The sequence below is a fragment of the Giraffa tippelskirchi genome, chromosome 4, assembly GCF_054371585.1.
Source record: "Giraffa tippelskirchi isolate mGirTip1 chromosome 4, T2T-mGirTip1v1.2.pri, whole genome shotgun sequence".
Taxonomy (NCBI): Eukaryota; Metazoa; Chordata; class Mammalia; order Artiodactyla; family Giraffidae; genus Giraffa; species Giraffa tippelskirchi.
In genome coordinates this window covers 127,761,871-127,785,092 of record NC_137278.1, presented here as the reverse complement: position 1 = coordinate 127,785,092, position 23,222 = coordinate 127,761,871, and the positions used below count along the sequence as shown (strand labels likewise).

General features: G+C 56.0%; 2 protein-coding genes and 3 long non-coding RNA genes across 5 annotated transcripts; 2 read left to right on the top strand and 3 right to left on the bottom strand.

The window, feature by feature from the left end:
* Positions 1 to 693: 693 nt before the first annotated feature.
* On the bottom strand, positions 694 to 3,982 carry LOC145544389 (uncharacterized). Its single transcript, XR_014081370.1, has 2 exons — positions 3,274 to 3,982; positions 694 to 3,196 (listed from the first exon to the last, which is right to left on the bottom strand). It is a non-coding gene; the product is annotated as an uncharacterized LOC145544389 (long non-coding RNA).
* Positions 3,983 to 4,544: 562 nt separating this feature from the next.
* HOXC10 (homeobox C10) lies at positions 4,545 to 9,622 on the top strand. The gene is made up of 2 exons (XM_081587271.1): positions 4,545 to 5,367; positions 8,498 to 9,622. Exons 1-2 carry the CDS (start codon positions 4,617 to 4,619, stop codon positions 8,773 to 8,775), a joined length of 1,029 nt encoding a protein of 342 aa, XP_081443397.1. The 5' UTR covers positions 4,545 to 4,616; the 3' UTR covers positions 8,776 to 9,622.
* A 3,540-nt stretch (positions 9,623 to 13,162) lies between these two features.
* On the bottom strand, positions 13,163 to 15,811 carry LOC145544386 (uncharacterized). Its single transcript, XR_014081369.1, has 3 exons — positions 15,632 to 15,811; positions 15,189 to 15,265; positions 13,163 to 14,361 (listed from the first exon to the last, which is right to left on the bottom strand). It is a non-coding gene; the product is annotated as an uncharacterized LOC145544386 (long non-coding RNA).
* Positions 15,812 to 18,391: 2,580 nt separating this feature from the next.
* LOC145544383 (uncharacterized) lies at positions 18,392 to 19,494 on the bottom strand. Its single transcript, XR_014081365.1, has 2 exons — positions 19,067 to 19,494; positions 18,392 to 18,635 (listed from the first exon to the last, which is right to left on the bottom strand). It is a non-coding gene; the product is annotated as an uncharacterized LOC145544383 (long non-coding RNA).
* HOXC9 (homeobox C9) lies at positions 19,433 to 22,363 on the top strand. The gene is made up of 2 exons (XM_081587261.1): positions 19,433 to 20,087; positions 21,793 to 22,363. The coding sequence occupies exons 1-2, from the start codon at positions 19,550 to 19,552 to the stop codon at positions 22,035 to 22,037; spliced, it is 783 nt and encodes a 260-aa protein (XP_081443387.1). The 5' UTR covers positions 19,433 to 19,549; the 3' UTR covers positions 22,038 to 22,363.
* Positions 22,364 to 23,222: the final 859 nt, after the last annotated feature.

Below are 23,222 nucleotides of genomic sequence, written 5' to 3'. Positions count from 1 at the left end.
GGGGGGGGGGATGGAAAACAAAGATCTTCAAAAAGGAATTTAGCCGGTAAGGGAGGATCGAGATTCTCTCTGGAGTAAGTCGGCCAACCGCAGACCTGACTCGGGGCTGGAAACCCGACCTACTGGGTAACTTGGGAGCACACCATAAAGTGGGGAGCAAGTCTTTCCCCTCCCCAGACATCCTCCCATCCGTCCTCCTCCTAAAGCTTCTCTTGGATGTGTTTGCTGTCTGGTTTCAATTCAGGAGGCAAAGTTAAATAACTAGCTGGCTTCAGCAGGGCAAGAAAGCAGTTGTGCTGGCTATCAGACTTCGGGATGCGGGAATCGCAGGGAGTACATTTTTGGGTAAAAGTGACTATTTGTGGCCCTGTACTTACAGTTAAGCGCCTAGTCAGACACGTGTCTAGGCGGTAACCTCCATAGCATTTGGGTGCAAACGTGTACAATGTCCAGATTTGAGAGCGACTCTGATGGCTGGGCTGCTGCTGTGGCGAGGACATTGGGGTGGATCAGAGGTCCCTCCATGCGTTCTCGGCCTCCCACTTGCCTCTTGTACCTGTTTGAAAATCTGTTTGCGGGTGGGGGTGGTGGTGGCTGGGGAGCTTCTAAGCATTCTGTCTTTTGCCTGAGATTTCTCTGCTCCCAGTTCAGCCGGGGCAGAGCCCGGTGTTAAGGAAGAAAGCAAATCTTTCCTTCAAGTTTTGAGAAGAGATTGATTTATTGGGCCTCCAAAACCAGAGGGAAAAAACTCGGCAGTTTTCACCACTAGTGTGATTTTGGTTTCCATTTCGCTTGAAGAGATTTCAGCACACACACACTGTATAATTATTTTATTATTTGATCCTAAATGGAGAGACATTTTATTTTTGTTTCACTTCACCTTTGGAATTTCCTAGATGACTACCTTAACTTGGTGAGGAAACTCCACCAATTTTCCTTGGAGGAATCAGGGTGCCTCTGGGGCGTTGTGAGGGCTAGAGTGGGCAAAGCAGCCGAGGTTCCTTTCTGTTCATTGAGTACTACCTTTCCTTCTTCTGTTTCCACTTGGGGACCCCTAGCGCCCCAGCCCTCAGCCTGTCCTCTGGAACCTGCCGACGACCACCCTGGAATCTGTGAGGAGCACCCTCCACCTCTCCCTTGGTCACAGTCTCACTGGCAGCAGGAGGCCCAGCTCCCATCCCTGGTGCCCTTTCCAGGGTCTGGGTACTGCGAAGAAGGGCGCAAGGGGCCAGGGCTCTCGGGACGGGGGGTTGTCAAAATATAGGCGCAGCCTGAGCCCCCTCACTGTGGCCTAGAGCCCCTGAATTTTCGCATCCCCAAGTTGAAGCAAGAAGAGGGCAATCCGGAGTCAAGCATAGATGCGGCACGTTCCCAGAAAGTTGGGTAAATGGCTTAACGGTGATTTTAGCAACACAGACTTCTCCTGGACCCCAGTCCAGTTCCCTAGGGGTGCAGGCCTGAGGCTCTAGGCCCCGTGGGGCTGGGCTGATGGGCGCCTGGCAGCGGAGGCAGGCGGGGTGGCCGTGGCAGCCTGAGTGCCTTTGAACGCCAGGCCCGGACAATAGGACTGAAACGGCCTTTGCTCCTGGCCTCGGGAAAGACGGAGCCCAAGGGGGCAGGGCTAGGACCCACACCCAGACCCACACACTCGCTCCCCTCTCCCCGTTCTCACCCTTGCATCTTCCTTCTTTTCACCTCCATTGGGGCAGAAACCCAAGCCTGCAAAACCCCAAGTTATTCAAGTCTGCGGCTTTGGGTACTTGTTTAACAGCTCTGGGTTTGCGTTTATCCTGCATAATTAAAGGCAAACATTTGTCCCACCGGGGGTCCCACTTAGGCTGATGAATTTGATTTCTTTTTTCATGAATGGGCCGTGTTTATCATACTTCTAATTATTTCAACTTTAAACACTATTCGTTCTTGTGAGGAGGTGGGAGTGGAGGCAGGAAGTTCCTTCTCCCTGGGGGATTATTTCCATGAATAATACCAAGGATTCTGAAAGCGATTCTGTCCCCACCCGGGGCTGAGGTAAGGAGTGGGTTTGGGACCGGGGTCGGGTTGGTCTGGGAGACAGGTCGCGAGGCCCAGTGAGTCTGCTTCCCTCCAGCTGGTTCCCCAGGTTAAGCTGTGGGGCTTGATGTTTTTGAGAGGTTATCTGGAGTTTGTCTCCCTCACTCTGCTGCCTCCCTCGCCCCCTCCCAGGCTAGGCTCAGACCCTTCCCCTTCAAGGCTCTTGGAAACCTTCCACAACCTTAGCGGATACCAGCCTGGCCTGGGCAGAGAGGCTCAGGGAACGATGTCCTGGCCCCCAGCTTCCAACACTGAGAGAAAAACCAGGAAAAGCTGAGGTAGTCAAGCGGCCCCTGGGTGTGGGGGACAGGGCCCAGCAGACCCCAAAATGGGGAGCAAGGGCAAGGGACTGGGACGTCAAACTCCAGGACAGGCATACCAGGCAGGAAAATAAAGGAGATGTGAAAGAGGGGGGAGGGAACCCCCTAAAGCCATATAATTCTCAATTGCTTTGGTCTTTAATTTCATCGCCCCATAAATGAGGAAATATCAGTTCCCATACTAAATTTTTATCCTCGGCTGATAGATATGACGGGGAATTTTCGTTGGGTCCTCGTAAAAGCGAACAGTTTCGATCAAACTGGTGGGGAAAGACTTATGCAGATAATACAAACAGAGTGGCCATAAAGTCTCCGCGTTTCCCGCGGGGTGGGCGGTGGGACAAATGGCTCCCTGAATTGACTGCCGCCCCGGCCGGCCAAGTCTCATCTGGGGCCTAAACAGGCTAACCTTGCCCCGGGCCAACCCCCTGTACCGAGCCTACTGCGACCCCTGCAAATGAAAACACGAAAGCATTTCAAATCTCCCTTGGCTGGCCGGGCCAGCAAGTCACACATTACAAACATTTTCTTCCAGTTTTTCCTGGGGTTCAGGAATCCCTGAGCCTTCTCTCTCGCCCTCTGGATGCAAGAAATCCGCGGATTTCTTTCCGAAGTCGTCTTCTAGCAGCCGCCGGCTTGGGCCTCCCTAGAAGCGATCCAGTCTCCTCACTCCACGCCAGGGCGCGCGGGGCTCAGGTCCCTTTCCCGGCCCTGCTCCAGTCCTTTGGAAAATCGAAACCCGAGGCTTGGCACCGGGGGAAATGTGGGGCCACCGGAAAGACAAAATATTCTTCAGATTCCGTTTCCTGAGGAAGGGGTAGAGAGTTTAGTTCGCATTGGGAGAAAGGCGATGAAGAAAAGGAAAGAACTATTTGAAACATACCTTGTCTCTTATTTCTCGCTTCCCCTTATTACAAAAAATAAAAATAAAAAATAAAATAACAACCACAAAAATAGTCTGGTTCCGCTGCATTTAAAAATACCCCCAGCTCCTTGGCTCCGTAAAGGACACTTCTCTAGGTTGGGTTTCGTCGCCTCCGTTGTGCCGGTTTCCCGGTTGATACGTGACTCCCCCAAGCCGCTCGAGGCAGCCCCGAGGGTTCCCTCTTTCTCTCTGGGAATATTCCCTGTTTTCAGGGGGGCAAGGTCAACTGGAAAGCGAGGGCCGCCGGGGCTCGAAGCAAAGCAGCCGAACCGGCTCCAAGGCCAAAGCCTTCCAGCCCGAGTTGATAACCCCGGAGCCGCCCATCCAGCCAGGCCCAGGCCGCACTCCCTGGTCGGGGAGCTGGCGCTTTGGGCTGTCGGCTTCTTCCTCCCGCGACCCCTAAACCCCTTCGGAACCTCCCTCGCCCACGCAGCCCTAAAGTCGTCTTGACCCCTCCCTGGCCTGCCCGGGACACTGGAGACTCCCCGTCAATCCCCGCAGGGAACTGGCGACTCAACCAACTTCCGTGACAGGCGGTCCCGAGCTGAACTCCCAGCCCCAGGGAACGAGCCCGACGAAGGAGGACACAGGAGAGGAGAAACTTGAGTTCTGTTCGGGAGTCCTTAACTTTTTCTCTCCCTTTTTCTGCCCACAGGAGCCCTCCCCCAAACCTCACCCCACTCCCATCCCAAGGGAATAAGTGGGGGCGGGGGGCAAGGAGAGGAAAAGAGGAGGTGAGGAGAGGGGAAGAAGTACCTGAATCGTGTCTTGACCTTTTAATTTGAATTTGACTGTTTTGAGCCCCGAGTTGCCTCGCTCGCTCACTCTCTCCCGCATTTCCCCCCCACCTTCTCCCGCCCCCCTCTCCCCAGGAGTTACAGGCTGGTTCCCGGGTAAGCAAACCCCATTCTCCCTAGAACCCCCGCACCCCCCTCGACTCCCTCCTGCCCCCGTCGCCCCGGGGGCCCTTCCTTTGTTCGCGGGGAAGGGCTCCGGCGCCCCTACCCCGAGGCGGCTGCTAGGTGGCGCTGTTACTCCACGCTGCGCACTCCGCCTGCCGACAACTTGACCCCGCTGACGTCACGGCCGTCTGAATCATCAAGGCCATTTTCAAATCCCATTGGTCTAGCCGTCACATGGTGAGGCCCGAATGCGCGGATAATTATGGAGCTGATATTTCCCCCCCTCCCCTTCTTTTCCCTCCCGCCCCTTCAACCGCCCCCCCTCCCGGGTGGGGAAAAAAAAAAAGATGTCAGCTCCTCCGCTGTAGTATTGCTCCTTAAAAACCCCTCTCTCTGAAAATGACATGCCCTCGCAATGTAACTCCGAACTCGTACGCGGAGCCCTTGGCTGCGCCGGGCGGAGGAGAGCGCTATAGCCGGAGCGCAGGCATGTATATGCAATCTGGGAGTGACTTCAACTGCGGGGTGATGAGGGGCTGCGGGCTCGCGCCCTCGCTCTCCAAGAGGGACGAGGGCAGCAGCCCCAACCTCGCCCTCAACACCTACCCGTCCTACCTCTCGCAGCTGGACTCCTGGGGCGACCCCAAAGCCGCCTACCGCCTGGAACAACCTGTTGGCAGGCCGCTGTCCTCCTGCTCCTACCCACCTAGTGTCAAGGAGGAGAATGTCTGCTGCATGTACAGCGCAGAGAAGCGGGCGAAAAGTGGCCCCGAGGCAGCTCTCTACTCCCACCCTCTGCAGGAGTCCTGCCTCGGGGAGCACGAGGTGCCCGTGCCCAGCTACTATCGCGCCAGCCCGAGCTACTCCGCGCTGGACAAGCCGCCCCACTGTGCCGGGGCCAACGACTTCGAAGCCCCTTTCGAGCAGCGGGCCAGTCTCAACCCGCGCGCCGAACATCTGGAGTCTCCCCAGCTCGGGGGTAAAGTGAGTTTCCCTGAGACCCCCAAGTCCGACAGCCAGACCCCCAGTCCCAATGAGATCAAGACCGAGCAGAACCTGGCAGGCCCAAAAGGCAGCCCCTTGGAGAGCGAAAAGGATCGGGCCAAAACCGCCGACTCCAGCCCAGACACCTCGGATAACGAAGCAAAAGGTAAGGCCGCCTGGGCCGTGGTCTGGCTGGGACGCTCGGGCACTGGGTCTTCGTGGCCCCGGGCGAGGGCAGGGAGAGGGTTGGGCCGAGGAGGCCCTGGACGGTCTTGGGAATGCTTGCGACTCGTGTCTACTGAGCGCCAGGCTGGTGGCGCGTCACTTGGCTAGGGAAGGTAAGCGGCGAAGTGGAGGTGCAAGGCCGGCAGCGGCGGTGGGCGCCAAGACCGGGTGGTGCACACCGCGGGCAGCCTGCGGGTGCCTTGTGCTGCCCAGGGCGGGTGACCGCGCCTGGGTGTGTGCTGCCTTTGGTTTGCTTTCTCTACGTTGTTATCCTGGGGGGCTGATGTCCGCCCCCCCTCAGGTCAGAAGCTTGCAAAAAAGCTTAAAATGGCGATCTTGGGCCAGGGACTAAGGGAAGCTTGGGAGAAGGGGGATTTCGCTTTACTGCGTTTTCCCAGTTGAAAATGTTTCCTGCGAAGCGCGGTTTGTTGTTTGTGGGTCTGATTCCTGCGTGTGGTTTGGGCTCCTGCGGTTTTTGGCTCGGCCGGGGGGCCTCGGGCAACAGGGCTGGGGCCGGAAGAGGTGGAGGTGAAGGGCTGCCCGCTGCGTCCCTCCCTCCCCCAGACGCCTAGGCTGCCTATGGCGTTGGAACAGGGCATTTGGAATGTTAAGTTTTTTGTCTTCCCTTTGAAATTTTTTTTCTTTTCCTTTTTTTCTAGTTGCATTTTTAAAAATGTAGTTTTCCCATTGATTTCCAAAAGCAGCCTACAAATGAGTGATTGGGAAATTTCTGTGTGCATGGTAAGCGGTTTTCTCCTGCAAGGGAGTGTGGCTTTAGTTGGATTTCATTGTGATTTTGGTTAGTGAGGGAAAGCCTAGGCAGAGTTCAAGCTCAGAGTTCAAGATTCATTTCTGCTGAAGGAGCTGGGGGCCTTCAGGACCCTTCTCTGACACCTGGAGAAAATGTAAAGGAAACAGGAGCAGTGGAGGGAGGCTGAGGGGGTTTTCCATGAAAAGTTGGAGCAAAAAGCATCGGAAAAGGCCCAACTGGCAGAAGAGGTGGGGGTGGATAAACTGCTCCCCACGGCACTGGCTACTGGAGGCTGTGTATAAGAAGGGCTCTTTGGGTGCAGAGGCAGATGAAATAGTGCGAACTGTGCAGACTGAGGGCGGCCTGGGTCTTGTGGCGCTTTGTATATGGATGCTGTGCACACGCATGCCTGGCGGCGACCTGTGCCACACTCACACACACTCACGCATTCCTTCGCATACATGCACACGCACTCTTTCGGAGGGTGAGGGCAGAGCCTCGCCCTCTTGGGTCTCCTCTGCAAATCAAAGGTGGGCCTTGGCAAATCATCCCATGGAGACCTTAGCCAGAAGATGGGCACGGGTGTGTTCCTGAAGGTGAGGGGGAGAGAGGCACACACACCCACGAAGCCTTGGTGGTGGCACGTGTGCAGCACAGAAGTTTAATTTTATACCATCTCCCCACACCATGGGATTGGTTGGGGTGCAGATTTAGGGTAGGAAAAGCTGCATTCTAGCCCCACCAAAAGCAAAGTCAAGGTTAACAAGCCCACCTCCTAGCTCAAATTGCTCCCATGCCTGATAGACTCTCCTTTCTCTCCTGCCATCCCCACATCATCTAAACCCTCCAGCCCCAACTAATCCCTCTCTGCCTTCTGCCTGTGCCTTTCTTGCCTCCATCTCCCCATCTTGGTACCTCCATCAGGCCAGAGGCAAGCCGGCTTTGGGCCAGACCTCCCCACTTGTAATTTCTCCCCTTCCCCTAAACCTCAATAAAAAAAATCAATGGCACAGAGTTATATGTGGAGAGCCTTTGAACAGTTTGGCAGGAGGCAGGTGCAGAGGTGGGAGCAGAATTAAGGACATTCAAATGTTTTAAACTAGAGCCTCAAGTTTGCATTTTTCTGGTGCCTCCTGGTTCCCCTAGGGCCCCCACACCACTCCCCATTAAGATAAGATCCAGGAACCTGGCAGTTTCATTGGGCATAGAGGGGGATAGAGCACAGAGCCATCAACAGAGTCCTTTGCTGGGTGTCCCTCTCAGATCTCTGGACTCTGGGTTTTTTCCTTGGAAAAGATAGCCAAGGTCCCTTCTGCTGCTTGAGGTTCATTTCAGCAAGAATGTGTGCCAGGGGGAGAAGCTATCCATGAGGGAAAGGGAAATACACAGTATATTTAGAGTATCTCCTTATATAAATAGACACACATGTGCATATCCCTGTATGTGTGCATATGGGGAGGAATGTGTGTTGCTGCAGAAATGCGCATGTACATGCATGCATATCTGCATAGACGAGGCAGGAGATTTCCAGGAGGCTGCATTTCCTCAGGATCTCTCTCCCTTGACCTTAGGTCTCTGGCCAGGGCAGTTGTCTGAGGACCCCTCAGCATGCCCCAGAGCTGTTGCCCCTGACCTCTGCTGCCTGCACAAGCTCCCTGCCTCAGGTACTCCTGGGGAAAACAGCCAGGAGTGGAAAAGCTGGCGATGGGAGATCCAGTGGGGGCAGAGTCGCTCTGTGGCACTTGGGGTGGGAGTCAGGGCTGGGGGTCTGACTCTGGGTGCAGAGACGGCTGCAATGGCCTCTGGCTGCAGAGACTGGGGCAACCTCCCTGCACTGAGTTGAAAGGGGCCAAAGCTCTCTGGGAATTGCTCGGGGCAGCGGGGTGGACTCTGTTATCCAGTCTGAGTGAGGCCTGGAAAACACCTTTCCTTCTGGTTGGGTTTTTTTTTTTCCCCCCAGAGCTGGAAGGGAACAGAGAGGAGGGAGGGTCTGGTGAGGCTTAGAGAGCCCACCAGGGTCAACAAGCTGAGGGAGAGCCGGAGTACTCAGAACCTGCTAAGTCAAGGTGGACTGGGGTGATTTAAATTTAATAGACACGTTGGAGGCAAGTACCTTCTGTCTTTCTTCCCTGTAAGTTTAGACCCCAGAGAAATTCTAAAAGCCCTGAACCCAAGAACACCCCACCAGCCAGGCCTGCGGGGTGAGAGCAGCTCCCCTGGGCTTCCTCAGCCACCCCCACAGCAAGCTGGCTAAGGCTGCACTGCTGCGAGGGTTTGCCTCTTCGAGGGATACTTATGTAAATAATGTTATTTTTAACAGAGGAGATAAAGGCAGAAAACACCACAGGAAATTGGCTGACAGCAAAGAGCGGAAGGAAGAAGAGGTGCCCCTATACTAAACACCAGACGCTGGAATTGGAGAAAGAATTTCTGTTCAATATGTATTTGACGCGAGAGCGCCGCCTGGAGATTAGCAAGACCATTAACCTTACAGACAGACAAGTCAAAATCTGGTTTCAAAATCGCAGAATGAAACTCAAGAAAATGAACCGAGAGAATCGGATCCGGGAACTGACCTCCAATTTTAATTTCACCTGAGCTCGGGGGGGCCTCCCCTCCCCCTCCCTTCTCCCCCCCCACCTTCCTTTCCCCGCCCCTCCTCCCTTTGTGCCTGGTGGTATATTTTTTTTTCCTCCCTGAGTATAAATGCAACACGCCTGCAAAAAAGGCAAAGACCTCAGACTCTCCTTCCAAGGGACCTATGGTTCGTGCTCCGAAGATGCGTCCACCTAAAGCATGAGAAATGGGGTGCTGGGGTGTGGGGTGTGGTGTGCCCACATAGATGAGGGTGGGAGTGTGGCTGGTGTGCGTGTCAACCCCTCACTCATGGACGCACTCACACATAGCATCCTGTTCTCCAGGCAAAGTTAAGGTCGAATCCACCCGATTATAGGGGAAAAAATCAACCAGAGAAGGTCTGTAATCTCGCAGAGCACAGTCAGAATCAGAATCGCTTCTTCCTTGCTGCATTTCCTCCTTAGAATAATAGACGTTTTGGAAAGTTCAGCTAGTGTTTGTGTGTTTGTCGTAGCGTCCAGCGCCTCTGCCAAACCCTCTCTGTGTCTTTACCTCCCAGTCGCTCTGAGAATCTGCTTGAAGTCTCGTATTTGTACTGCTTTCTGCTTTTCTCCCATCCTCCCAGCACCCCTACATCCTCCATCCACTACCATCTCAGAAATTCCATTCAGAGGAACAAAAAACAATTTTTAAATTAAAAATAGAACATAGAGAAGCAAAGACAGAATGCCCCTCCCCCAAATATTACCCTGTCCCTGTCTGGGAGTTGTGTTATTTAAAGATATTCTGTATGTTGTATCTTTTGCATGTAGCTTCCTTAATGGAGAAGAAAAAATCCTAATAAATTTCCAGAATCGTAATCCTCAAATGGGTGGTTTTTTTGTTTTTTAGTGTTTTTTTTTTTTTTTAGCGACACCCTCCCCCCAAAGAGGCTGAGTGTGTGGATGTGTGTGTTTTGTGTTCGACTCATCTCCTAGAGCCTTTCTAGAACGTCTCTTGGCAGGTTTAATGTAAGTGAGAGACCATAACGTTGATTTAAATATTATCCAGGTGACCACAATAAGTCAAGGTCATAAAACAGTAATGTCAGGACGGTCTTGGTGCGCGCGAGAGGTGGATTTTATGATCTGCAAATATAATGTGGTGCTGCAGTAAAAGATGCATTTAAAGGTGACTGGAGGAGGGAAAGAGGCAGAAAGCAAACTGCAATCTTGAGGAGCAGACGGATCCCATCGCCTGGGGTGCTGGGCCAGGCGCACCCCACCGCTGCTGGGGGGAACCCCAAGAGCCCCCCACCTATCCAAGGAGAGGAATAAACTTAACCGCCGGAGGGGGATGAGGAGCTGAGCCCCCCCTTCTCGACAGCAGCAGCAGAAGCGCGGGCAGTGGCAGGAGGAGGAGGCAGCGACAAGGTAAGAGAAGCGGTTTCTTGTTCTTCTCTTGGCGGCGGAGTGGGGACCAGCGGCGTCCCCAGGTGCCCAGCGCGCGTTGGGCAGAGCAGGGTGGAAGGTGTTCTGGGCATCTTTGCTTGCTGGGAGCCCAGGCTTGCCCTGTGGCGGCTTGAAGCGGAGGGCAGTGGCCACAAGCTCCCCCTCCCTGACCCATTGCCTTGGGGTTCGGCGGTTAAAGGGGTAAATTGGTGGTTTTTGGCTTCTTTCTTTACTTGGTCACTCAGGGTCGCCTGGAGCTCGACACATGGGTCTTGATGTAGCTCAGTCTGGTCGTCTGCTGGGGGGAGGCAGAAGGAGGATGGGCTGGCGAGGGTTGGAGCTTGAAGCTTGGGTTTTCCTGCTTTCTGCTGGTTTAGATGTGAGCCTTAGCCAGGCTCTCGGTCCCCACTCGCTCTGGCTGTGGGGCTTTGCCAGGCAAGTGGCCTGATTGGAAGAGGCTTTGGAGTGGTTCGGCCACACACGGACGAAGGGAAGCCAGAGTTCTGCTGAAAGATGGAGAGGATCAGAGGAAACCTAGGAGGAGAGCACAGGAGAGCCAGAAGGGCAAGAGAGGGGACCCAGCTCGAGAGTGGAAGGACACTCCAGCTTCCCCCAGGGCCAGGGCCAGAGGCAGGGGGATAGCCCCACTGCGGTGCTGGGGGCGGGGCAGGGGGTTTGGCGGCTTGAGGTCCCATTTCACCAGTCTCCCTGAGCAATTTGCTTAGACCAGAAGCTGATGAGGCAGTCAGACCCCCTACCCACCCAGCCACCCAAAGTCTACCCTCTAGTCCTTAGGGAGGTTGTGGGGGCGGAAAGGGGGACGGGGCTGAATTTCTTCCTTCCCCAACCCCCTTCCCTTCTCCTCCCGATAGATGCAAAGCTGAATCTCCCGCCCTGCTCGCTCAGCTGATCTGTGGCTTAGGTAGTTTCATGTTGTTGGGATTGAGTTTTGAACTCGGCAACAAGAAACTGCCTGAGTTACATCAGTCGGTTATCGTCGAGGGCCCCAACCCACCTATCCCGCTCCTACCCTCCCCAGTGGGACTGCTCCCCCGGCCCCCTCCTAGACAGGGCAAAATGGGTACAGACTGAGGAGGGCAAGCTGTGAGTGGGGCCACACAGCAAGTCTGGAGAACCCCAGTTTATCCTGTCCACTCCTCAGCCTGTCCCAATCCCCGTGCTTGAGGGAGAGGAGTTTTTCCTGCAGCTATTGTTTCCTGGGCCCAGCTGATGGAGACAGACAAAGGAGGTCTAACCAATTCCAAGGAAATTCAGGAATTTGAGTAAGAGGTGGCCTGGTGGGCCAGCTCAGCTGGGTAGCAGGGTGGGACAGGATGATTAGAAGAGAGAAGACCACAGAAATAGAAAGGAGTCTTTGAAGGGTTAGCTTTTCCCACTTGCCACCCCCAAGGAAAAAAAAAATCTGCCTCCAGTTGAGTGGGGCTGGAGCTTCTTCTTAGAAAAGTGGGGTGCATGGAGGGGTCCCAGGAGCTGGGGAACTCTGAGCGCCAGCTCAGCCACCTCCTCTTCCTCTTGTATAGCCCCATCCCCAGGAGAAGGGCATATTTAGGGTGTTAGCAGGCTAGAAGAAAGTCATCAAGTCCAAGTAGAAACCCCCCCACACACACCCTACTGGGAAACATCAGGGCAAGAATCTGGCTCGGGTCCCTTTCTAGCTGTCTGTTGCCCGTAGGCCTTGGTCTGTCGTGTCTGTGCCTGTCAGGCAGCTGCTTGTCTCTGCACTGTGTGGAAAGGTCTGGGTGAACGGAGGCTGCCAGCGCCCACCATTATCATATTGTTGGAGAGGTTGTTGGCTGATGCCAGGGGGAGGAGGGGAGGACCTGGAGTAAAGGGGCATCTGAGCAATGTGCAACTTTGCAAAGCTTCTTCCCCTCCTTGCCCCCTCTGGTTCCTCAGTTCTGGTCCCGGTTGCTAGAGAGAGGGCTCTCCAAAGAGGTTTCTCTGCCTGCAGAGAAAAATGGGGAGGGTCACGGAAAATGGGGAGGTACACCCCTGCTCTCAGACTGGGAAAGAGAAAGTCAAAAGGCAAAGGACAGGTTCTTGGTTCTCTTACTTTGGAATTATTATGATTATTAAAACATTAGAAACTTTCAGACAGGGAAACAAAGTCATGTCCCTGTAACACAGTATATCCGTGAAGTTTATTCACGCAGTTGTCTGCTGGGGGGATATATGGAACCTTGCATGCGTGTGGGTCTCTGTTTCTATATCTCTGCCTCCTCCAGGCTCTCCCAGATCCCCTGTATGTATTTTTGTCCATACTCATGTATTTTTTTCTCTCTCTTATACAAAGAGATCCCATGGAGACTAGAGGAGAGAATAGTAATAGAGCCTCCCTTCTCCCCAGCTGAAATTGTCAGTCTGTCTTTCTGTCTGTCCCCCAGCCCTTTGTAGGGGGAAAAAAAAAAATCTCTTCCCTTGGAAGGAAGTGCTCAAATCGCCCTATGGCTCCCAGGGAAATGGGGAGGTTTTCAGAGAGGAAGGCCAGCTGGTGCGAGGCAGGCAAGGGATTCCCTGGTTTGGGAGCCCTTGGCAGTCTCTGAGTTTTCAGGCTGTCAGAAGCCCGGGGCCAGCTGGAGTGAAGGGAGTCCTAGGCAGGGGCGGGGTGCTCAGGAGTGCCTGGCTTTGAGACAGTGTCCCTGATGGGCCGAAATTTACCAATGAACGACTTCTGCGCTTTGGGTCTCTCAGCCCCAATTTCCATTTCAGAGCTGGTGGGCTTATAGGGGGGTGGCCACAGAGCCATGGGTCTGGGTGTCCCCCCCCAATATCCTGGGGAGTGGGGTGCATTCTCACAGGGCCAAGGTGAGAACCAGTCTGGTGGCCAGTGTCCACCACGGGGCCCTGGGGCCATGGATCATGGCTAAGGCGATGGTGATTATTTATTCGCTTCGCTGGAGGGGAGTCTTCAAAAGAAACAGCGTGAAGAGGAGGGAAAAAATTATCTCTCTCGTCTGTGGATATTAAGATGGATTTTTATTTCTTAAAGGACCCTCCCCGCCGAGAGCGCATAAGCGTAAACTTAATATATGCTCTGCAGCCCAACTCCAGAAATCGCAATAAAAGTTAAAACCTCCCCTACTGGTTTTTTTTAATTATGATATGGGAAAGAGGAGCAGGATTTATAGAGCTGAACTCTCGGCGTGTAAGTGTTTAAGACTTGCGGGAGAAGGAGGAAAAGACAAGAGCTCGCCAAGGAGAGCCTTGGTCTCTGAGATCTCTCGCCGGCTGCGGGGGCTCCGGCTTAGACGGCGGATCATCTGTGGCCTCCCTGGGACCTCGGCTCCCGGGCACCCTCCGGCCCGGCCCACCGCCCTGCCTTGGTTCGCTCGGAGATGCGGCCCTTCTTGAGAACAGGTGAAGGGCAGCGGGGCCGGGGAGAGGGGGCTGCGGGTGGGGGCGTCGGGACACTGGGCTTTGTGTGGGTCCCGTGCAGGGGAGGAGGTGGGCAGCCTCGGGCAGGGCCGCGGCCCGAGGGTGGTCAGCGGGTGCCTTGGCTCGGAAGGGTGTCCGGCCGGCCCCGAGAGCACGGACAAGGTGGATTGTGTGAGGACTTTGGCCGTAGATGGAGCGGAGCGGGCTGCTGGGCGGAGAGGCCAGCGGCGAGGCGGGCAACCGGATGTTGAGTCTGTAGGAAGGACCTTGAGGTCTGCTTGGTGTTTGGGCTGCCGGGGACGGCGGCCCAGAGTGTTGAGCGCGCGGGGCGCGGCGGCCGGCGTGGGCGAGGCAGCAGGCCTGCACACCTCTGCAGCCGCAGGGCCGGGCCCAGGACGCCTGAACTGAGGCCGACCAATGGTCAGAGCGTGAAAAATAAATGCAGTTCAGGGTCCTTCTTTCTTTTCTGTATCAGAGGTCCTTTCTTTTTTGTGTCTTTCGGAGATACCTGGATTTGGTCCAGAACAGGTTGCCCGCGGGAGGGCCCCGCGAGCGGCGGCGCGCGAGGGAGGGAGAGAGGGAGGGAGGGCGAGGAAGAGGGAGGGAGGGAAGGAGGGCGGGCAGCGGCGGCTGCGGTGGCCGGGGCTTCCCTCCCTCGGCGGAGGCGGCTGCCCTGCATCTGTGGCCGTGGGGAGCCGAGGAGCAGGTAACGAAGGCACTTCCCAAGGCGGGATTGGACCAAGCCAGAGGGACCGAGTCTTCCGGGTCTCTGCCGGACGCCCTGGAGGGGAGAGAAGGTAGGGAGATCGCCGCCCGCCCGGCCTGGCAGAGAGGCCTGGGGAATGTTGAACCTGTATTTGATTTCAGACTCACACTCATGTTGTGAGTCTGTCTGCCTCCGGAGATGCGGTTTGCCTGTCTGTCTGTCTGTCCGTCTGAGACGTCCTAAACCCTAGGCTGTCCAGCCAAAGGCTGAAAAAAATCGGGAAAAATTCGTCGGAATGTGCACTTTCATTCACTGGATTCTCGGCGACTCAGTGGGGCTGGTGGCTGGGCCCCCAAGTTGGAGGGCGCTTTCTTCCTGCTTTCTGGATGCCAGAACCTCTGGTTCCCTCCGCCACGGGCTGAGTTTCCGGCTCCAGGTTCGCGGTTTGCCCTGAGGTTTGAGGCCAGACAGCTCCTAGTCTGGCAGGAAGGGCGGGGGAAGAGACTAGCGGCTCTGGCTCCTTAATTGTACTTCGGATCCGTATTGTCTCTACTTTCGCCACCTCCGCTTCCTCAGTCTGGGCTCCAAAGTCACTGCAAATTTCCTTGCGACACATACATCACACAAAGATCAGGTAACCAGGCGCCCAGGACCACGGGGGGCTCCAGGCGGAGAGCACCCCTAGCTCTGAGGCCGCTCCTCCTCCAGCCACTCCCCAGGCTGGGAAACCAGACCGGGTTGGGGGAGCGGAAATAGCCCCGTTTGCCGCGGGGCGCAGGGCAGGGGGCCGGAGGGAATGCAGGCCGTGGCGTTGAGAGGGCCACGTTCACAGGCCCTGGGGGTTTCACTCCTGCTGGGCTTAGCGGCTGGACTCTTGGTGTGTAGGGATCCCGGATACCCACCTGGGGTGGGGGCAGGACGCTGGTCTCCTCGCGGCGGGCCAGGAGAATTCAGTTTCTGCTTCCAGCGCAGGCCTGAGCTAGGAGGAGTTGTGTGTGTGGGTGTGTTTTTCCCAACAAAGAGGGATCAGGAGAGAAAAGGGGGGAAAGGAGTGGGGAACCAAGGAGGGGGCGGGGAGGAGGAGAGGGCAGCGGAGAGGTGATCTGAGCCCATTTCAGGGGGAGAAGGAAAACGAAAGCAAATGGAGCACGCAGGGCCTCCTCCGCGCAGGCGGGTGCTGACGAGCCGGGAGCGGGCGCCCTGCTTGCGGCTGCGGGAATGACCCGCTGGGGGACGGGGGAAAGCCTGTTTTAAATATAATCCGAACTTGACGGTGTGGATTGAACCGGAGGGAATTTAATCACTAAAAGGGAGGTGTAGGGCCAGGGGAGGGGATCAGTCTAACCTGTCTTTCTGTCTGTCTGTCCTGCCCACGGTGGTGCTAGCTTGATTGTGATCCCAGCTGTTCAGGTCTGAGGTGATGTAGTCAGGGTGCTCCTCCCCCTGAGGGGGCTCTCTGCCCAGTGCCGTCTTTTGGGGTCAGAAGAGAGCTCTAAGAACAACAGTGAATGCACAGCTGCTAGCTAAAGCTGGAGTCCTCCCATCTCCCAACAGGGACTCCCAGTGGCCTCCAGTCCCTCGGGCTCCCCATCAGTGATGAGGAAAATCGAAGGGAGTGGTGGGGGTGAGAGGGAGTCTGGGAACCTGGCAGGAGATTGAGCAGGCATAGCCGAACCTGGGAAGACAAACCCCTCCTTCTTGGTGCTCCCACATCCTTGGTGCCCTGACACCTCCAGGTCTGGATCTGGGGAGAGCCCTAGGGTCTGCTTCAGAGCTCTGACCTGCCACCCCACCTCCAAATGCAGAGGATGGGGGTACCATCCACATGTAGTTGTGGAACCCGAGGGACCTCGGCCTGGTGGCCTGGTGAACTCAGGGATTCTCAGCCTCTTCCAGCCCCCCTCCCCCAGGCTGCCTCTCTTAGCAAGGCCCAGGCAAAATGGGGAGTTGGTGGGGAGGGGGCTGTGGGTGAGGCCTGCTTCCAGATCCACAGCTGTGTCTGTGCCTGAGTGGGGAGGGTCTGAGTTCACGCTCTGAAACGAAGGCAACAACCTCCCCTCAGTTTCACAGGGAATTTGATGGCAGCAGAGAGCGTGGGCCTGGTGATCCTGGCTGCCCCACTGCTGCTGTCTCTGCCGGGTGGGCAGGCAGGGTGGGCAGGCTGCTCAAGAGTTGAAAAGAAGGTGGTGGCCAAGCTGGGTAGGAGAGAAAGGGGCATCTGTTTACAGCCACTGTGTCTGGGGGGCTTTCCCAAATAGTAGAAGCCCATAGCAGAGGGGCTTGGGGGCATCTTCCTTCTAGGAAGACTGAGGTAGGGGCAGATGGGCCCTGTCCCCTGGCGAAGACGAAAAGGAGGAGCCGGCAGGCTTGAAACCTTCTCCTTCCTCCTGTCTTCTTTGCTCCTGGATGAGAGCGTGGCTCAGCTCCCAGCTGCCTGGGTAGCTGCCTGCTCTGAGATAGGGTTCTATATCCTGGAGGCCTGGTGTCCCCACCCCAGCAGGTCGCCCGGGAGGGGCAGGAGAGGAGGCCTCTTCCTCCTTTGTGTCCGGACAGAAGTGGCCGCCGCGCCCAGAGCCGGTCCCGCGGCAAAGGCCCGGCCAGCCAGCGGGCTGCACAATGCCACGGCTGCTCGGCCAGCCCCGCGCCCTGCCCCGTCCTGCCTGCCTGTCGCCGCCCTTCCTCCGACTCTCTCTGCATGCCTTCCTTTCCCTGCTCTTCCCTCTCTTTTCATCCTGCCTCCCCTCTTTTCTTTCTTCCCTCTTTTATTCTAATCTGTTTTCTTCTTTCCTTCCCTCCTTCCTTCCTCCCTTCCTCTCTGGGGACCTGGCGCTGTGCTTCAGTCTTGCTGTCTCAGGATGTCTCGGGCTCAGTCTCTCTCAGGCTCTGTCCCCTGATGTCCTCTTGGTCACAGTCTGGCCCTGGGCCCTCTGAACGCTCAGCGGCTCTGCTCAGCATTGCCAGCAGCCACCCAAGAACCAGGCAGGGTCCCCCACCGCCAGGGCTGGGGGGAGGTGCTGATGGCGCTGGGGATTTGGAGAAAGCCTAGGCAGGGGGAAGGTAACCTCCAGTCTTTTCCTTGAACTAGTGAGGGAGAATTTTTGATTGACAGCTAACCCAACTCCATCAAGGCCAAAGAGATATTCTGTTTCTTGCTGTTATTTGGCTTTTCCAAAACCAGTCCAGTCGGGGGGAGGAGAAGATAATCAGAGCTGAGGGTGAAGAGGCTGAGGCCCGGGTCGCCTCTCCCCAGCCGGGTACTTGTCACGTCCCCCCCATGCGTCGAAATCCCAGCCCCGCTAGACCGAAAAGGAGATAACCCGAGAAGGGGAGGAGCAGGGACTGGGGTGGGGGCCTGGCAGGCTGGGGTCAGTGCTGCGGGCTGCAGACAGACCCTTCCCCCTCAACTTTCCTCACCCCCCCCCCAAACACACACACTACAGTCTCTGGAACACCTCTCTCGAGCCCTTCTCCTCCCTAGAGGAGACAGGCTGACAGAGATGCAGGAAAAAAGCAGCCTCCGCCCCCCCCCCCACCCCTGGTGTTTGGTCCCCTCCTGAGGACAGGAATGGGAAAGAAGAGCAGGCATCTCCAGTCTGAGAAACCTTGTCTTTCCCTGCTGCCTCAGAGCCTGTGTCTTAGCCTCAGCTCCTGCCTGTTTCCCTTGGCGCAAACTGGACTATTCCCTGCTGACCCTGAAATTGCGCCCCTCCTTCAAATTCACTCTGCCCTGCCTAGGACACCTGCGTCTCTGGGGATATCACCTGCTCTTCTCCCCCACCCCCACCAACTTCCCTGCCCCTCTCTTGCACCCATACTGAGAATTTCCTGCTTGCCTTTGCCCACCTTTGCTAAACCACCATGGGACAGTCTGATGGAAAGCAGAAGGCTGGGCAATGAACCCCAAATTCAAGGAGGGTAGCAACCAACTTACTGAGGGGGGGAGGAATCCAAGTTGTGTGATCTTCCCTACCATCACAATGCCCCCTCCAGAATTCCTGTGTCTGACTCCAAAGAAATTGCTTTCTCCCATTTCTCCATAGCTTTTTTCGTTCCAAAAACAGCCTACAATTTTATTTAATGAAAGACACATTTATGAACAATCAAATGATCCTCATAAAAATTTTATTGAAGGACGTAAAAACAAGCTACTTGCCCACGACCGAGGTCGCTCTCTCGCCTTGCCCGCTCTCACCCTGGCTCTCTGCAGACAGAGCCCCCGGAGTGACTTCTTTTTGGGGGGGAGGGTAGGATGTCTCAGAGATGGAGTTGGGGGCAAAAGAGGGCGAACAGGAAGACGGGACGGGGACACCCCACTGAAGTTGTGTAGATCTCTCCTCCACTTCTTCAGGCTGGCAAAGAAAGATAAAGATACAGACAATAAATTTAAAATAAAGATGTTTGCATATCTGTGCCAAAGCAAAGAGAGGACTTCGGGTGACAGAGGTGTATAAGGTCCTCAGGTCCTACCCCTCCCACCCTTGGGCCACCTTCCCCAAGCTTCCCCTGCCCCAGATTTGGGGGGCTGAGTTGGCCAGTGGCAGAAGGACGCTCCCCTTTCCCTCCTTCCCTCCCTCCATCCCAGCTTCCCCAGTCCCCTCCCACTCTCCCTCCCTCGCTGCTGCTGCTCCAGAAAGAAATACATACATACACACTATTTAAAAACGCATTTTTAAAAGCCACGTTCCGAACTGACAATCGCTGATCTCGGCTCGCGCAGAGACTGCGGGAGCGTCGGGACCGACAGAGACGGATTACGTCAAGAAATAGTTCCTCCACCTACCTCGGCCGGCCTCTCCGCCCCTGCGGGGCTCCAGCGCCCAGCTCAGCCCTGAGGGTCCGGGAACCCTGGCTTCGGGGACTGGCATTGGCACCCTATTAAGAAATCCTCCCGGGGGTGGGGGCGGAGGCCATCTGCTTATGGGTGGACACGGCCAGGGGCTTCTGTGCTGAGATGCGAGTTGTCCTGAGGGGGTGGCGGGTCCTTGGGTCCAGAGTTGCGGACCCCCAGGAAAACGCAGGTCGCGGGGATCAGCAGAGAGAAGGGGGTGGGAGAAGGGAAAAAAAAAAAAGCCAGGAAAAAAAGCCCCTGCGCATTGATCCGCGCCGTATTTTTGGGTAAATACGATCACGTGGGGGCCGGGGAGCCAATGAGCTGCGGGGAAAAGGCTGGAAAAATAATTACCTGCCTTGATTGTTCTGTGAGCAGATAAAAAGTACATATACAGTTCATACAATAATCTTATGTATGTAAAACCCTGTTACGATGTCGGCGACGGGGCCCATCAGTAACTATTACGTGGACTCGCTCATCTCTCACGACAATGAAGACCTCCTAGCGTCCAGGTTTCCGGCCACAGGGGCTCACCCCGCCGCCGCCAGACCCAGCGGTTTGGTGCCGGACTGTAGCGATTTTCCGTCCTGTAGCTTCGCGCCCAAGCCGGCAGTGTTCAGCACGTCGTGGGCGCCTGTGCCCTCGCAGTCGTCCGTGGTCTACCACCCGTACGGCCCCCAGCCCCACCTCGGCGCCGACACGCGCTACATGCGGACTTGGCTCGAGCCGCTGTCCGGCGCCGTCTCCTTCCCCAGCTTCCCGGCCGGGGGCCGTCACTACGCCCTCAAGCCGGACGCCTACCCCGGGCGCCGCGCCGACTGCGGCCCGGGCGACGGCCGCAGCTACCCGGACTACATGTACGGCTCGCCCGGGGAGCTGCGCGACCGCGCCCCGCAGACCCTGCCCTCGCCCGAGGCGGACGCCCTCGCCGGCAGCAAGCACAAAGAGGAGAAGGCCGACCTGGACCCCAGTAAGTTGGGAGCAATTTTCCTTTACAACCCGCGCGGGAGGGGAGGGGAGGCCAGGCGGGGGGAGCGGATTACAGCCCCTCGGAGCGGCGCAGGGAGCGCGGGAGAGGGGTGAGGGCGAGGACTCAATAAAAGCGAATTACCTTGGGGAGTTTTCAGGGGCAGGAAGGTCTGAGAAGGGGCCCAGGGAGCCAGGTTGGGAGAAGGCTGAGGGGGGCTCCTCTCCCAGAAGCTGGCTTTGATGAGACCCCCGCCCCCACACCCCCAGCCCAGGCTTTTTGGCTCAGTCACTACTTTCGAAGAAATGCAGACAGGGCCAGGGGATAGGGTTGGGGCGAGGTTCATTTTATGGTTTGGGATGAGATGGGGGAGAGATGAGGAGGACACTGGGGATAGAGAGGAAATAACCCCAAGGAGAAAAGCCACCCCTACCTCCCAGGCAGTGTGGGGGTCCTCACCCCACTAGAGATTCATAAAACAGAAGGTCCATGGGCTTCTCCCCCAGGAACCCTGGATGAGAGGTCTGAGGGCTTTCCCAGCCTGGGAACTTGGAGGGATCAGGACTTCCAGAGTTGAGGGAGAGAAGAGGGGTCCCAGTCTCCTTAAACTTGAGAGCCCTCTTCTGAGGGTCTGCAGGAGAGAGGGGTGGGAATGGGGGTCAGGTGTGAGGAGTGGGGAGAAGCATCTCCCCAGATTAGAGAATTGCACACACACACACACACACACACACACCAGTCAGGGAAAGAGGAGCCTTCTGAGTATTGCAGAGAAAGGCAAGGGTAGTTTTTTTTGGGGGGGGGACAGGTGAGAGCTGCAGGGACAGAAAGAGGATAGAAGGGGAAACAGCAGGAGGAGGGGGTGCAGCCCCTGGGTGTGAGGAAATGTCTGGGGGAGACCCAGGAGGGGGCTGCAGGAAGTCCTTTCCTGCAGCCCCATCAGGGGCCAGGGCCTAATTATACCCCTCTGAAGGCTTCCCTCCTTGCCCTCAGCTACTCCCATAAACCTGAAATTGGAGGCTTGGCTCCTGCAGAGCCTGTCCTGGGGCTGGCAGGAGGAGGGGGCACTGGAAGCCAAAGAGGGAAGCTAAGATATAGGGGAGCCTCTCCCCAAGGCCAGCAGCTCCCTGGGGAGAGGAGAAAGGCTTTTCCCATCCCAGCATCACCCTGAGAATTCGCCTCAGCAGGGTTGAATTCAGAGTGGAGATGGGGCGCTGGAGAGGGTAGTGAGGGGCTTGGGGACTCTCAGGGTCAGGAAACAGAACTGCTGAAATTTCAGGACTTGGTCGTGGGCTGGGAGGATGGGAGGGGGCAGAGGAGGAGGGAAGTGGGGAGGAGAGAGAGACCTCGCTATAAAAATAAAAAACAAGAGAGAGAAGCGTTTATGGGCCTATGAAACGGTTGGGAATTTGGACTTTTTATGAGGATATTCTCGAATTACTACTCTTGAAGCTGAGGAGGACCAGACTGTAGAGGCTTTGATAGCTTCGATTTCCTATAGTTTTAGGTGCTGGAAACTGAGGAGGGGAAAGATAGGGAGGGGGGAGATCGCAAAAGCAGTAAGGGGGGGAATTCCCCCTAAAGCAAAACGTGTCCAAATTCAGGTTCAATTATTGGGTTTGGGGAGCCTGGCTGAGCCTGGCGATGGGGTGGCAGGGGTCCTGGGCTGGAGAGGGGCTCCACTGACCCCTGCCTGTGTTTGGCCCTCCAGGCAACCCCGTGGCCAACTGGATTCACGCCCGTTCCACGAGGAAGAAGCGCTGCCCCTACACCAAGTACCAGACGCTGGAACTGGAGAAGGAGTTTCTCTTCAATATGTATTTAACCAGGGACCGTCGGTACGAGGTGGCCCGGGTTCTCAACCTCACCGAGCGGCAGGTCAAAATCTGGTTTCAGAATCGGAGGATGAAGATGAAAAAGATGAATAAAGAGAAAACCGACAAGGAGCAATCCTAAACCCTGCCCCAGCCTGCTGCCTCGCACAGCCAAGGGAAAAACAAAACAAAACAAAAAACCCACAAAGTACCCCAGCCCAGGCGGGAGACAGCACTGAAAGAAAAAAGGAAAGAGCAAGATAGAGAAAAGCCAATCGGCTTAAAAAGGAAGAAAATAAAAGGGGGGGGAAGGGGAAAAGGAAAACTCTTGCGATTTGGGAGGGTTCAGTGTTGAGAAATTGGTGTTTTAGAGTTAGTTCTACCCAGCGAGGAGGAGGAGGAGGCGGGGAGAGAAACCGCGTTCTCTTCTCCCAGCGCAACTGAAATAAACGACACACACAAATGTGATTTTTTTTCTCCTTTCTTCAGAGAAGCCAGTACTTGAATCGCTATATTTCTATTTTTTTTTCATGTATTGCATTTGGTCCCGGCCATCGTTCCCCAGGCCTGGGGTGCTCTGTGTGCAGATTTTGTACAAAAACACACACATGCGCACACACACAACATACACAAGTATGCTTCCCAGCCCAGGAGCTAAAGGGCGAGGGCCGGGGACCATGCCGCAGGCTGGGTCCAGCGGCGCAGGCCGGCGCCTCTGGCGTGTACATAGCAGTGTCTCCTCTCATCTTCAGAGTCGGTCCTGTAACGTGCTTCTGTTTGTTATGGTAGAACAGCTCTGTGTTAATATATCGAAGTCACTTAAAAAACCAGAAACCCAACTGCATCCAGTTCTCATTATTTCTCCTCCTTGTCGCTCCGAGGCTTCTGATGTGGAGGAGGCATGTGCTTAGATCCTTTAGGGGAGGTGGGAGCAAGGCAAGGAGCTCCCTCTACTTCGGAAGGGCAAGTGCCCGCCACTTCTCTCCAGGCAGGGTGTGATGGGGCTAAGAGGCTCCCGGGGCGCGGTGGAGGCTGCTGAGGCCCCGGTACAGCTTGTGTCTGCCCTGGCTGGCTGCCTGTGAGCCTCCTGGTAGCTCGATGGAGTCCCTGGGGGTGGGGGTACGGCATGAATGGTTTTCCTTGGCTGTAATTAATTGTAATAATTTATGAGTACATGAGATCGGAGGGAAGAGATAGGTAAAGATGAAGGTTGTGTGCTGGGTGCAGGCTGGGGCTGGATTCTTGCCTGGCTGCATCGGTGCTTTGAGGGGTGTCTTGGTCGGGGGGAGGCTGCTAAGGAGGGTGTGCGGTGAAGGGTGAAGAGGAA